General features: G+C 37.1%; 1 protein-coding gene across 1 annotated transcript; it reads right to left on the bottom strand.

The window, feature by feature from the left end:
• Nucleotides 1–3,875: 3,875 nt before the first annotated feature.
• Nucleotides 3,876–12,112, bottom strand: LOC140234702 (leucine-rich repeat-containing protein 51-like). Its single transcript, XM_072314737.1, has 4 exons — nucleotides 12,027–12,112; nucleotides 9,103–9,231; nucleotides 7,209–7,414; nucleotides 3,876–6,992 (listed from the first exon to the last, which is right to left on the bottom strand). The coding sequence occupies exons 2-4, from the start codon at nucleotides 9,206–9,208 to the stop codon at nucleotides 6,702–6,704; spliced, it is 603 nt and encodes a 200-aa protein (XP_072170838.1). The 5' UTR covers nucleotides 9,209–9,231; nucleotides 12,027–12,112; the 3' UTR covers nucleotides 3,876–6,701.
• Nucleotides 12,113–14,366: the final 2,254 nt, after the last annotated feature.

The following is a 14,366-nucleotide window of genomic DNA, read 5'->3' as shown; positions in this document are numbered from 1 at the left end:
TTGGTTTAGTTCTTCAGTCAAGAAAATTCCTGTATCATTAAGTGATATCATGTTTTTCCATATTCTTCATTGTTTTCTCTCTTTTTTTCCCTCCCTTTAAGTGGAAGTTTATGGTGCATTAGGTCCAGTTGCTAGTTAGATTTTTTTTTTTTAACAGTTGATAACTTCATCATAATGTCATTGTATGATTTGTGCTTTATTTTTGTACATGAAATGTCACAAATTTTGTGAAACTTATTTTTTCAAGAAACACAGTGCCCCCTTTGCCATTAGTTCTTGTATTTTTAGTTAGAAAGGCATTGAAACTAATTAAAAATCATATACCTTTATGTTGTTTGCACAGCAGATGAAGAACCCGCTTTCAGAATCATGAATAAGTCACCCTTTGTGAGATACATGTACCTCACTTTCAGATCAGATCATCAATGTTATTTCCCCCAAATGCCAAATGGCAATTGACCATTTGCAAGTCTTATTTACTCAACAGGTCAGGAATTGGATCATCAGTTGTAGGCATAACCTCAAATCTCAAAGTCATATAATTGTTTGTGTATATTGTTTGGTTCAACAAGCATGGGTATCTACATGTACCTATTTTGTCTATGTACACACAACATGGCACATAGCTGCATCATCGATAACAATATCCTGTAATGCGCCAGATAGCAACATACCTGTTTTCACAGATGAGATCCCAATGGGTATATGTTTATTGTTTGGGGTTTATGTATGCTTTTTGGGGTTGTCTCTCTCATTCTCTTTCAGTTTTTGTTTTTATTTTCTTAATATACCACATTAGCTATGTAATAGCCTTTCTTCTATGTTCATTTATTCTCTGTATTGAAAGAGCAGCCTGGGCTTGAGTTTGATCACACAGACGCACAGACATTTTTCTTGCCAACAGAATGAGAAGTTCATGTTTCTCTTGTGTGTGTGCGTGTGTGTGTGTGTATGTGTGTGTGTTGTGTGTGACAGACTGATGTATCAAGCGGCACATTGTTTCCTGTGCGCTTTTGTAATTGACTCTTAAACACTACCATCCATAATTTTGTACACATCAAAGTCGGGGTTCTTGAAAGGGTGACACAAAGTCTGAAGCTTGAATTATTTTTCACAATATCAGTACAACTTCTCTGATTTTCAATTTGTGGGCCTAATGTGACATTCACCTGATATTGTGTAAAAGTGGAAATTTCCACGCAAGTGATTTCTTGTGCTCAGCCAAGTACCAGGTAAGACAAATTTTGCATACGTCTTGACGTTCGGTCATGACAATTGTGCGAGCACTTCAAACAGCTCACCGCTGCCATATTTTTTGGCAGCACATATTTTGTACTATGGTAAAAGTTAACTGGTCTGCATTATGACTGCATGTTTACTCATACCAAGGACTTACAAATGTGAAGAAAATGTCAAATAACAGAAGAGCAAAATAATAAGCAAAAATTTGTGCTCTTTTATTTTCGCACGAGTTTTTTTGTAGCTCGAAATGGGCAAAAATTCCCACTTTCACAGTAGGCTTTTATTGGAGCCCAAATTGACATAAGCGTCTGAAGAGAAAAATCACACGAAATCTCAAGGAGCATATATGTCGCAGCAGATTCTGTGTGTATTCGAAATGAAAAATTTTAATGGATTCTATAGAGTCTGTATGCCATCTTTGGCTTCTGTGTAATATGATTTTGGAAAGATGGTGGGACAGAGCTGTGGGCCTTTGCATTGTTTGTGTCTGGTTTTGTTAGCTCACCTGAGCCAAAGGCTCAAGTGAGCTATTGCGATCGCCCTTCGTCCGGCGTCCGTCGTGCGTCGTGCGTCGTGCGTCGTGCGTCGTCCGTCGTGCGTCGTCCGTCGTGCGTAAACTTTTACATTTTTATCTTCTTCTTGAAAACCCCAAGACCGATTTTCATCAAACTTGGCAGGTAGCATCCCTAGGGGGTTAGGAACTCAATTTGTTAAAATGGGCACCATGCCCCACCCAGGGGGCCCCCAGGGGGGCCCAAACCCCCAAAAATTAAGGAATCTGTAAAAATCTTCTTCTCTAGAACCAGAAGTGATAGAGCTAAGTTAATACTATGAGTTAGTACATTGATGACTGTAGTTTCAAGTTTGTTCATGGCAGAATCAGGGGTGCCCCCCTTGGGACCCAGGGGAGGGGGGTGGGGAGGGGTCCTAATGGGGCCTAAATTATACATTTTCATCTTCTTCTTGAGAACCCCGTGACCAATTTTCACCAAACTTGGCAGGTAGTATCCCTAGGGGGTTAGGATCTCAATTTGTTAAAATGGGCACCATGCCCCACCCAGGGGCCCCAGCGGGGCCAAACCCCCCAAAATGAAGGAATCTTTAAAAATCTTCTCTAGAATCAGAAGTTATAAAGCTAAGATAATACTATGAGTGAGTACATTAATGACTGTAGTTTCAAGTTTGTTCATAGCAAATCCAGGGGTGCCCCTCTTGGGGGCAGGGGGGGGGGGGGGTTGGGAAGGTCCAAATGGGGGCCTGAATTGTACATTTTCATCTTCTTCCTGAAAACCTCATGATGGATTTTCGTCAAACTTGGCAGGTAGCATCCCTAGGGGGTCAGGATCTCAATTTATCAAAATGGGCACCATGCCCCACCCAGAGGGCCCCAGGGGGCCCCCAATCCCCCCAAATGAAGGAATCTTTAAAAATTTCGGCCCTTATTGTACATTTTCATCTTCTACTTGAGAAGCCTGGTCAAATTTTAGTAGAGCTGTGAATAATTTAGATTAGTGACTGCGTGAAAGGTGAACTTGCGATACTCAGGTGAGCGCTAGACCCGCGGGTCTCTTGTTTCTTTCACTTTATTTGAATGCAATTCCTCCCCTCCCCCACACTTTAGGTAGTGCAACTATCCTTATTGTTCACCAAATTATTATATTCGTATTTACCATGTCTTGCTTCCTTTATTCATACTTTTGACAGTAGGTGAACGGCAGAGGGTATAAAGTTAAGAGGTTTTACACGTTGTAATAGGCCAAGTTTTCATATCCTAAGCAGTCATGAAGGTACATTAGACATATATTCTGACTTGAATTCTTTCAACTTCGTTTTCGTTTTTTGTTTTGCGTAGTTTTGAAGCAAAGGAGGGTGCTGAATTACATCAAGCATGTACCATGTATTTAGAAATAAGTCAGTGGCCACTTTTTTGTCATTTTACATGTATGTTGAATACAAAATATGCCAGAATCGACTTCAGTGACTTGACTTTCAGGAAATGTACAATCGTAACAAATTAGGGGTTTGCACCAAATGCCCACGCCCATCTAACACCCACTTTTCTGCATTTTGTACATTTTTCTTCCTTTAAAATGCAAATGGATAGAAATGTAATCGAGTAATTTTCTGAAGAGGACATATCTAGAGCTCGACAAATATATTTTCATGTTCACAGACGAACCGGACATAAGACAATGTTGTTTTGTTCTGTTTTCGCGGTACACCAAGTACCTTCACTTTCAAATGTCGGTTGAACATATCCTTTGAAAACTGAATGGTTTTCTTTTGTCGGCTGTGTTAATGATGTTCTGATTTTTGCATGTGCAAACAATAATCTGCAAGAAGTGTTTTTGTTGAAATGTTTTGTCTCCATAGCTCTGGGAGCATGGAGGAATTCATCTCATTGTGTCAATAGACCTTAAAATTTGATTACTTTGTAAAATATATGAAAATATTTACTGTTGCTTTGCATTTGTATGGCAATGTCCTGAATATATTTTGGGCTTACAGAGATTTCTTGCTTAACATGAAGACTAATAGCCCCTTTTTTGCGAGATGTATCATACATTTATATATATGTTTTCTTGTAACCATTAAAAAAAACATGAAATGAAAAGACAAAGAGCGAGTTATTTGAACTGTAATAAATACATTTATTAAGAAGATCATTTTTCTCTGATGTGGAATTATGTCCTTAAACTGGTTTGTACTAAGGTATATAATGTGAAGTATAATCAACAGTACAGTGCTGAGATGCTAGGAAGTTTTGGTCATATCACATCCTTTAAATACTGCATGAATAGCCTCTACCATAAGTGTTAGTAGAGCAAACTTGAATATCTTCTCACACCTGCATAATCTATATACTTCTGTTAAAGATGCATTCCCTCATGTTCTATGTTACTTGCTTGAAAGATATTTACACGGAGATAATATATTTAATCAACGTATATATGTAGATAGATTACATTTATGCCTTCACACTGGGGACTAAAAAAAAAAGGAAGACTGTTGACAGGGTCCATTGTAAATCTTCAAGGTGAATGGTAGTTATTAAAATAGCATCTATATGTTTATTTTATAAAGTGGGACACAGTATATAGACAATGAGTTTTAAGGACCTCAAATTCTCCCTCTAAAAAAAGGGACTCCCCTCCCCCACACCACATTCATGACAAGACACCATGGACAACTTAACATAATATGCGTAACATGTGCAAACAAAGGCAAGTCACAATGATCACAAAACATTTTAGAGCATTCAAAGTACCTTCCAACACCATTTTCACATGTGAATTTTGTATAGGAAAGGATGTATTATCAGGATATTCCTGGCTCCCTTATAGTACTTTGCTTGATGCTCTCCATAGTTTTATCTTCACATCACAGGAAAAACAAAAAACAAAAAAAATAAACAGAAATCACAATGTTTCATTGCACTTGTCCAAGAGAATAGGCTGTGCAGCGATAATATAGTTTGTGTGTTTGTTTTCTTAAGTTTGCATAGCTGCAAGCAGAGCAGAAGTACTGTATAAGCTGTTATTTTCACAAATCACTATTGGACCACGAATGAAAATGTCGCCATATGCTAGGATACTAACGCACAGGATAGCCTCGGTGTCAAATTGCGAAAACAGCAACTCACGAAAATGTGCATGACCTCATCACTTGCGAAAGTAACATCCTGTACAATAACATTTACTGCCTCACTCAAAACTGTGTCCACTGCTGACATTCATGAACCACAATATTCATTTTAGTATAAATCAGTGCATTACTTAACTGAAACAACAAACAAGATGGCAAGGTTACAATTATGACAGATATTCAGGAACATGAGGACATTGGGGAAGAATGATAAAACAAAAAAAGAGGATGTGACATGAAATATTTGAATATTACAAGTCAAACTAACTCAGTGGATCTAGTCTGAGAAAAAAAAAAAATGGCCATTACTTTGACTAAGACACTACATATACATCATTCTTAGCTCACATATATATCATAAACATTGCATATAGTAAAAAGAGGCATCTTGAATTGTTAAGAACAAAGCAATCAAAACTAGTATTAAATGCCACTATGTTCGTACAAGCAAATCTACAGCAGACACACACACATATCTCTTCCAATGACAATATTGACTTTTCAAACAACTCAAAAATGAGATCCCACCTCCACAGTGTATTTCATATGGTTCCAGTTCATTTTGTTTCTGGTGATATTCCTTTGTGGGTAGAAAACATGATTTGTTATTATTGCATTACTTTCTTTGAAGTAAAAAGGAAAGGTATACCATACAGTTACTCATAAATTCACATTATAAACTACTAGGCCATATGTAACATTCTACACTTCTGACCCTGTTGCTGCGTGAACAGTAATCTAATGAAGTGCTAAGTACTACCAAGCAGCCAATGTCTTGTCTGTGGACCATGTCAATGGAAACTTTCTACATAACAAACTGTTAATGATGGAAAAATTGCAAGATAATATTATTGCATACTTTTGATTTGTGAATCTTCATTTTTAAAACGTTCCTGAAAGTGAAAGGTAGACAGCACAGCTCACTTTGGCTAAATTAATACTGTATCTTGATATATTTTAGTGTTCTTCAAAAAGTCCATACAGTGCACTCCCGTTATAACAAACACAGTTATAACGAAATTCTGGTTGCAACTAAATAAAAATTCAGGCTGCAACATTATCTGCTCCATGTTTTTTATCGTTTATTTGTTCAGTTATAACAACATTTTGATATAACCGAAGAAAACTGCCAGTCCAGAGGATTGCGTTATATAATTGGAGTCCACTGTACTCAGTAGAAATCTGATAAAACTTCATTCTTTGTGCCAGCCATCCTGAAACATCAAAGCACAAAGTCCACGAAATTGTGACATTCTGGGGTTTCTTTTATGGATAACATTGACACTTGGGTAAGGAAGAAAAGGCAGAGTACAGAAAAAGTATAAAGGGCAAAAGTATTATTTTTCTCATTCAAAAAGTACAATGCATCCGATATAAATCCTGCATCATCCTAAAATGTAATGCTACACCTCATCATGTATGTTATAGTTTCCTCATTACTCCACAGGATGCTGAATTCACCAATTTTCTGCTTCTTAGTGGTAAATTATATGCTACAGTCGGGCATGAACACTGCTAATGCTGGTAGTGAACAACAACAAATGATGCTGGTAATATCGGCAAGTCTTCCAGGATGACGTCTGTACAAGTCATTCCATGGTCTTTTTCTGTCAGAATCAGAGATCTACAGATGAGATAGAAATCTGGAGGCACTTCACAGTCTGTGGCTTGACTGAAGTCCCCAAACTGCTCAGTGGCCTTCACACAAATATTTCTTTTGCCATTAGCATCTTGGAATGTTTCACCAGCATTTTGTAGACTACAGTAGTCTGTGGTTACAAGGGTGAGGGTTCAGCAATAAGGAGGCAGGCACTCTATGCATCATCTTTGGGTCTCCGCTTTGCCTTCTTCCGGCCGTACATCGTCTTCCACGTGGCCGCGTTTGTCAGGTCCGCCTTCGTCACGCCGCTGAAGTTGAGCGTCTTCAGCTTTGGCAACCGTGACAGGATGTATGAACGGAAACCAGGCAGGTCTTCGATTAGGTTGCCGTGGACGGTTAGACTGATGAGGTTTGGAAGGGCGGCAAGCTTGTCGATCTCCTCCAGCTTGTCGATGTGGTTGCCATGGAGATACAGCATCTTCAGGTTTGGGTATTCAAGGAGGACCTGTATGACATAAATGTATTCAACAACAATGAAAAAGCATGTCTTGCAAAACATTAAACAAGTTTTTATTAAAGGGATGTGGGTTTTGTTGACACCTGAAGGGTCAGTTGACACGGTAAATGCAATATCATGTGAAAACATCAACAATCATATCATGTGAAAACATCCATATCATGGAAAACATCAACAAAATTATGTCTAGGTTACGTTTCTTACCGGATCTATCTTGGTGAAGTCATTGAATGAAAGATCCAATGATGAGAGGTCTGATGGTGTTTCAAGGATTCCTTCCAGGGCCCCCTTGAAGCCCTCAAAATCTGTCAGTGCATTGTAATTAAACTTGAGTGATGTGGAGCGGTATTTCCCTTCCTTGGTTCTCACGACCTTTTGCTGACCCTTTCTTGGCACCTCGTCTCCAGCATCTGAAACATTTGAGAACATCACAGTGTATCAATTATGGAGGTGAATGGTTTATGACATCTCAATCAAAGGGTGATCAGGCTATCAGTAATAATACAGTACACATGTGGTTAGACTTCAGTGCCATGCTGCAGTATGTCCCCTCGCCGATTCATTCACAGAAAGTGAATAAAAATCTGATGGATCTCCACAATAGGCTGCTTTATAATGGTTGTTGTTGTTGTTGTTGTTGTTGTTGTTGTTGTTGTTGTTGTTGTTGTTGTTGTTGTTGTTGTTGTTTAAATGCATAGTACTTTATAATACACACAATTTTTTAATGTATTGTGTTTTTGGCAGAATAATTCAATTTTCTGGATGAAAAGTACTGGCATGCTTAAAATACAGTGCACTCAAGTTATAACGAATATAGTTATAAAGAAATTCTTGGCACAACAAAGTAAAACTTCAGGTTCCAAAATTATCATCTATATATCTTTACTATACAACTTTAACAGAAATCTTTTATAGAATAAAAGAAAAACGCCGGTCTAGAGGACATCATCGTAACCAGAGTGTGCTGTAGGTTTATTTGTTTTCCAGACTTTCCATGAATATTTATAATTTGATCAAAATTTAATTTAATACCCGCCAAAATACATTTTGGGTCATGAAACAAAGACAGACAGGGACAAATTTGAGCAGATATAGCTAGGAAATTTTTGGTTCTGAACCAAACAGCCAGCAAAATCACTCACTGTGTCAAAACCAGTTAGCCACTGTTGAAAAAACCATTCTCTATACTTGTTTGCATTTTAAGTGAGATTCTCAACCATATTTGCAGACAAAGCGGGAGTTACTACTCCCCGTCCCCATATGCATATGGGGGGGGGGGGGGGGGGGGGTTACAGACTATAAGAGGTTTTTTTTTTTTTTTTTAATTGTTCACTTATATCCGGCAAAAGCTCATGACTTAGCAATGGCATACAGTACATCATTTGATTGCATCCAATTTCAGCCTTAGATACTCACACAAGAAAACTCACATTTAGAACAAGGATGTTCTATTCCATCCCGTAGATCTAATGGATTACCCGTTAATAAGGGCGGGTTTGATGCAAGTCTGACAGATGAATTGCATTGTACTATTTGTTCATCCTACGATATAGGGGATGAATTTCATTATATTTTTGTTTGTCCCTTTTTCAACAAAGAGAGATTATTGTATTTACCAAGTAGCTTGACAGCCAGTAGACCAAGTGCATTACATATGGCCAAATTATTCAATTCAACTAATGCTTGCCATTTGAAAAAAACTAGCCAAATTTGTCAGAATTATTATGTTTCAGTTCTCTTCAATACCAAAGAAGAAAGACAGTATTTTTGTAGAAAGTAAAGTAGATGTGAATGTTTGCACACGTAGTGGTAGAGTAGTTAAACGTCCTTTACGCCTTGTTTTGTAAACATATTTATCTATATCTGTTATTTTCACACGTACATGTACATTATCACTTATATTTTTGTATTCATATATTGTAAATATGTTTGTACTCTCATACCCCGAGAGGGGGTCGATAGAGTCAATAAAATCTTACAAATCTTACAAATCCCGTCAACAAATTGCATTACAAGACAACCCAAGGCTCATGTTACAGTGTGTTCATCTCATGAGTAAGTCAGAAAAAGAATTGACAACCCTGCATGCAGCACTTACCTAGAAAGGATGTCAGGGGTATGTAGGAATAGTCCAAGGGAGGACCATATTCATTTGTTGCATCTATGGCAGCTGAAGTGTCTCGAGGTGATTTTACTCCAGACATGGCAGGTGACAGGGGAATGCAGGCTAGAGGAGAAATTAATAGCAGAAAAGCAAGAATGATTATTCCATATCGTACTTGAAGGACTGGTGGGGGTAATTCACATTTTGTCAGCTTATAACCAGAAGGGCACTTTTGCGTTCTAAGATTTGAGTGTACCCATAACTAAAGACTAAACAATCAATTTTCATGAAATAAAAAGTTTATTTAATCAAAAGTGGGTAAATTTATGAGCATTGTTCCAAATATGGGGTAAATAGCACCCTTGTGGTTTTAATTTTGATATTTTACTGAAAACGAAAGTAATTTGAAATTGACACCATATTGTAAACAAGATCAAGCTCTACAAGTAGCAACCTGATACCAATAACTCAATACCTCCAAAATTGCTGGCGATTTCATCATAGTTGCAAGGCTTTATAAGGATTATTACATAAACACAACCTCATATCTTGAAAGCAAAACTGTTTGGTGAGATGCTGTTCCCTTAGCAAGAGGTTTATACATGAATCTTCATTTACTGGAGTGGTCTAGATCTACACAGATTAGAACTAGAAGTACTCTCTTTTTCCCCTTCCTGCAAGTGCAAGTTCTCTACAAGACTACATTGACAGCATTAAATTAATCGGTACCAATACTAATAGCGTGTGGTAGCAAAGTGCTATAAGAAAATATCATTCAAACTACCAGTAAATTTGGAAACACATAGTTTTGTCGACCAATCTTTTTTTTTTTCTTTTTTAATTACGGTAGCTCCTTGTACCTTTGACATACTTTCATATGTTTAATGCATAGCACTGTTGATTAAGTATGCAGATTGTGTCTAATTAGAGATGCTCTGAAATGTGTGTCTGTTGTGAACATTAAAATATTAAAGCATCAGAGTAGAATTCAATATTATCACATATTGTATGTCTACTACTCATCGACCACCTATTTTCAGATCAACCACCCTCACGCAATGGCGTTCTCGCTTATAAAATCAAAAGTACGCATTGGACAGGGTGTAATACGCTTGAACATTTGACCATGAATACAAATCAAGAGAAATTAGGGGGATACAAGGTAAATAACCTGAGGAAAATGGAGGAAAAAGAATTGAAGAAAATCCTCATTTGTAATATTATACACATAGACATCTAATTATTGTTAACAAGTCTTTGCCATTCACTACATTTACATGTTTTATCAATGGGAGAACGGGCAGTTGATTAAAATGATGAGCTTCACCAGTGCAGAGTAAAAAAATGTCACTGGCGTTTGTCGCCAAGAATTCCACGTATAAGGTACAAGTCAACAATCTGAGCACAGCATAAATCTGCGGTATTTTCTGCCTTGAGTGAAATGAAATGACAGTGAAACTGAGGGATATTTTCTAAGATACGAGGTATCTATAATTTAGTAATTTAATCTTAAAAAAAGTGATCGATAAGTAATAGGTCCAGCTAAACACAAAGTTTCATCTTAAGCTAGGATTTCTACATGATCTAGCTTTCTGCGATTAGGAGTGAATATCATTTAGCAAGTTCTGATGTATGAATCATAGAAGGTGCCAAATAGATACAAATCTATTAAAAAATAATAATAATACTGATTTAGAGTCTTGGCCCAGCCTAAAACTTAAAGACAATTTCTTGACTTTCCATGTGATGAGTCTCTGACAGGGGCGGATCCAGGGAGGACAGCAACCGGCGCACGCCCCCTTTTTTTGTTGAAACAAAAGAAATAAAAAGAAAAAAATGGGGGGAGGGGTGCGTGCGCCCTCCCTTTATTTTTGTAAACACGCCCCCTCTTTACGGAATTCCTGGATCCGCCCCTGCTCTGACTCTACTCTCCTGTCTCGCTATACTAGCTCTGCCATTTAAATTTTACGTCAAATAATTAATACGACTGATGTCATCACTGGTCATACTGTATCAAGCAGCTCTGCCTAGATGGGGATCTAGAGTCTAACGTTAGACATTCTAGAACTTTGGTTAGTCTTCTAACGTTAGTATGGTAGCCCTACTACATATCGACCACCTTCTTTTAAACCGAACGCGTATAATTTGCGCACTGAACACTTAGTACGCACTTCTCTGCGCGCAAAGCACATAAAAATGGATTGGCTTTGAATGTAGATGAGGATGGTGTGGGAAAACGCGATAATTCACTGTTCATTAATGGTTTTAATCAAGGACAAAATTTCGAATGAATATTTTCACTGAATCGTAATGACAGCACAATGTAATGTCTATGGAAGTTTCTAAAAAGGCTTCTAAAAAGCTTCGTACAACACGGTGTTCAATACAACTCGATTTGCGTGCATTGTCAGTGCAAAAACAGCGGTCGATCCTAATAACGCGATATACCGCGGGGAGCTGAAACGAGGCCACGCAAGTTCGTCGGCGATATTTTTGCACTGAAACTTCGAATCGAAAAGGGAACAACGGCATTTGATAGAGCTGGATTTTCTCAATCACGTAGGTCAAGTTTTTTACGTGAATTTCAGTGTTAAATATTCTTATCAAGCAAATAAACATTAGGCGGTCGATGAGTAGTAGGTCCAACCCTACATGTATCTAACGTTAGACTCCGCCCGCTAGACCACATTAACAACACGTTTGATCTAGGCACCTATACAAACAGCATTTTTTCTTCTTCACCAGCAAAAATTTCTACACATGGGACTAACCCACAGCAAAAATCTTCACACCAAGTCAGTATTTACGTGATATTTTAGGGATGTAAACATGAGTTTCTATACATTACAACCACTGAACGACATTTGGAAAGCCATAAATACTACAGTGAGAAAGCTTGAGAAAGACGATGATCTCACCTCAGCTAGACATGAACAAAAATATTACGGCAGTAGCGTTCCTATCACCCGGTGTAATGTGTATGCGACGCACATTCGGTTGTTGTGGACAACGACTGTAGCATGTGAAACAAAAGATGGCGCTGTCTAGAAAAATATGGAGAGACTGGAGAAAGTTATGATAATTATGATTTTATCATTATGATTATCACATTTCACTGTAACAACACAACTCTACCAGTATGTTGGTCTTTAATCAATGCATAACAAGCTCTTTCACAGAGACAAATAGTCCTGAGTGCATAACTAATAAAGTTTTAGAAACAATAGGGCCTATTTGGCTTGATGGTTTGATGCTGTCCCTTCATCACAATTTCACTTTTGACATCGCATTTATTAGCTAAAAGTAAAAAAAAAACCGACAACAACAACAAAACACTCTTTTGGGAATCTTAACATTTTCTTTTTCATACATGTACAATTTTTTGCTTTAGCCATAGAATTTTCAAAAGTCTCTTAACAGCTAAAAGTAGGCCTATGTTCTTGATGTCTAAATTCACAACACACTCTGACAGATAAAAAATGTGTTTCTCGATTCCAAATTTATTTTGTTGTTGTTTTTTCATGTCAATATTCTTCGACTTAATGGGTTAATGTATTTATAGAAAATCAGAAATAGAAAATGAAACATATTTTGTATAAGATTAATCCTAAAATCAATATTAACAAGGTTAATCTTCATTCCCAGATTGAGAAAAACTTATATGGATTTATGACAAACAAAAAAGTACATGTTGGCATGAAAATGTCATAAAAACTGCTAAAGAGTGCTTTATTTACTCAAAATAAACTGAAATATTTACTGCCACACAATCCATCACATAGTCTATGTAGCATGCTCAGCCCAGTGCCATGCATATCAATCTACCTCTGTTATAGCAACTTTATTAAACAAAATTCGCTATCAGCGACATATGAACTTCTCTCTGATGAATACAGTCATACTTGAAGTCTGAGCTAATTAGTGATACTTCCAGTGTGCGAATGGCACAGTGTGACGTGTGGGCTATCATTGAAATTTGCGTAGAATGCAAATAACTCTAGTCTGACTTCTCTTATAGACAGCTGCTTAATTGGGACAAGGATCTCACTCCTGAGTTGTCAAAGGACATACTATGTTCACCTTCATATACATGTGGATTGAGAGAATGCAGTAATATTAGTAGAACACATTAGTGAAAGTTTGACAAAGATCCAACATGCCATTTAAAAGTCATGGATTTTTGAAGTTTCAGTGCTATCGTTGGATGAAAAGACTACTACAGCTTGTGATGTTACATGTGTAGAACGATATAAAGAAGACAGAAAGAAAACCTAGCATTTTCACTTTTCTCGCATAATAAAAGAGCACTTGACTTGCCTCTTCCAGAAAGCATGGAAAATGATATTACCCTTTTATGCTGAGCAGTAAGAACATTCAGTCAAAGGATTGTGTACTTTTTTTTTTTTTAGTTTTGTGGAAATCTCTTTATATTTTCTTTGTATTTTTCTGTGCATGTGACATCATAAACTGTAGTCTTCTCATCCAGCACTGACTGCGCAGAAACTTTAAACTTCATAACTTTTGAACAGATCATTCAATTTTCCTCAAACTCTCACCAATGCGTTCTTACCGATATTGCCGCATTCACTCAATCCACATGTATGTTTAAGGTGAACTTGTCCGTTCAATGGTGGTGGCTGCACATCATTGCATCACAGGAAACTAAATACCAAGGTACAGTTCTTATGTAGCATGTCAACACACAACAGAAAGAAAGACAAGTAGAAGCACAGGTTTCATGGAGAGGCATAGAAATTAAATATGGACAATTTATTTGAAGCATTGCCTAAAAAGAAAGACAGACTTTTCCATAGAAATCCATCGCAGTTCTCATTTCACTTGCATCTCAGAAACACAAAACTTAATTGATGATACTGAATACTAAGGGTCAAGGTAATTTAAACAGCTATAAGAAATACACAGCAAAGGCGGATGGATAATTTTGCATATATACAAGTACAGACTTCTAAGTGGTGTTATATTTACATATCTACAACTGTACACTAACAGTACAAAAGACAATAAATTATGGATTTATGATTTCTTGAATACATTAATGTACCATTATACATGTAGTACTTATTCAGCTTAGTACTCTCTTTTTTTTCTGAGGGACATTTTCACTCTCTTGGGTTTTAACTCACCTCAAATGAGTAAATCAATTGCAGAAAAAAGCAAGATGAATACACTTAAAATTGCAACAATAATATTCTAGCATCATATGGTTAAGTCTAATGTTTTACAAGGCATCAGTATCA

The sequence above is a fragment of the Diadema setosum genome, chromosome 11, assembly GCF_964275005.1.
Source record: "Diadema setosum chromosome 11, eeDiaSeto1, whole genome shotgun sequence".
Classification (NCBI taxonomy): Eukaryota; Metazoa; Echinodermata; class Echinoidea; order Diadematoida; family Diadematidae; genus Diadema; species Diadema setosum.
Note: the sequence above shows the minus strand (reverse complement) of the source record. Positions and strands in the feature narration are given on the sequence as shown.

Bases quoted from the DNA above. Each gene is read 5' to 3' on its own strand.
- LOC140234702 (XM_072314737.1), bottom strand. From the start codon at position 9,208: ATGTCTGGAGTAAAATCACCTCGAGACACTTCAGCTGCCATAGATGCA. The intron at 7,415-9,102 runs GTAAGTGCTGCA...CAAATGTTTCAG, and splicing joins ACCCCTGACATCCTTTCTAG to ATGCTGGAGACGAGGTGCCA. The intron at 6,993-7,208 runs GTAAGAAACGTA...TATGTCATACAG, and splicing joins ACTTCACCAAGATAGATCCG to GTCCTCCTTGAATACCCAAA.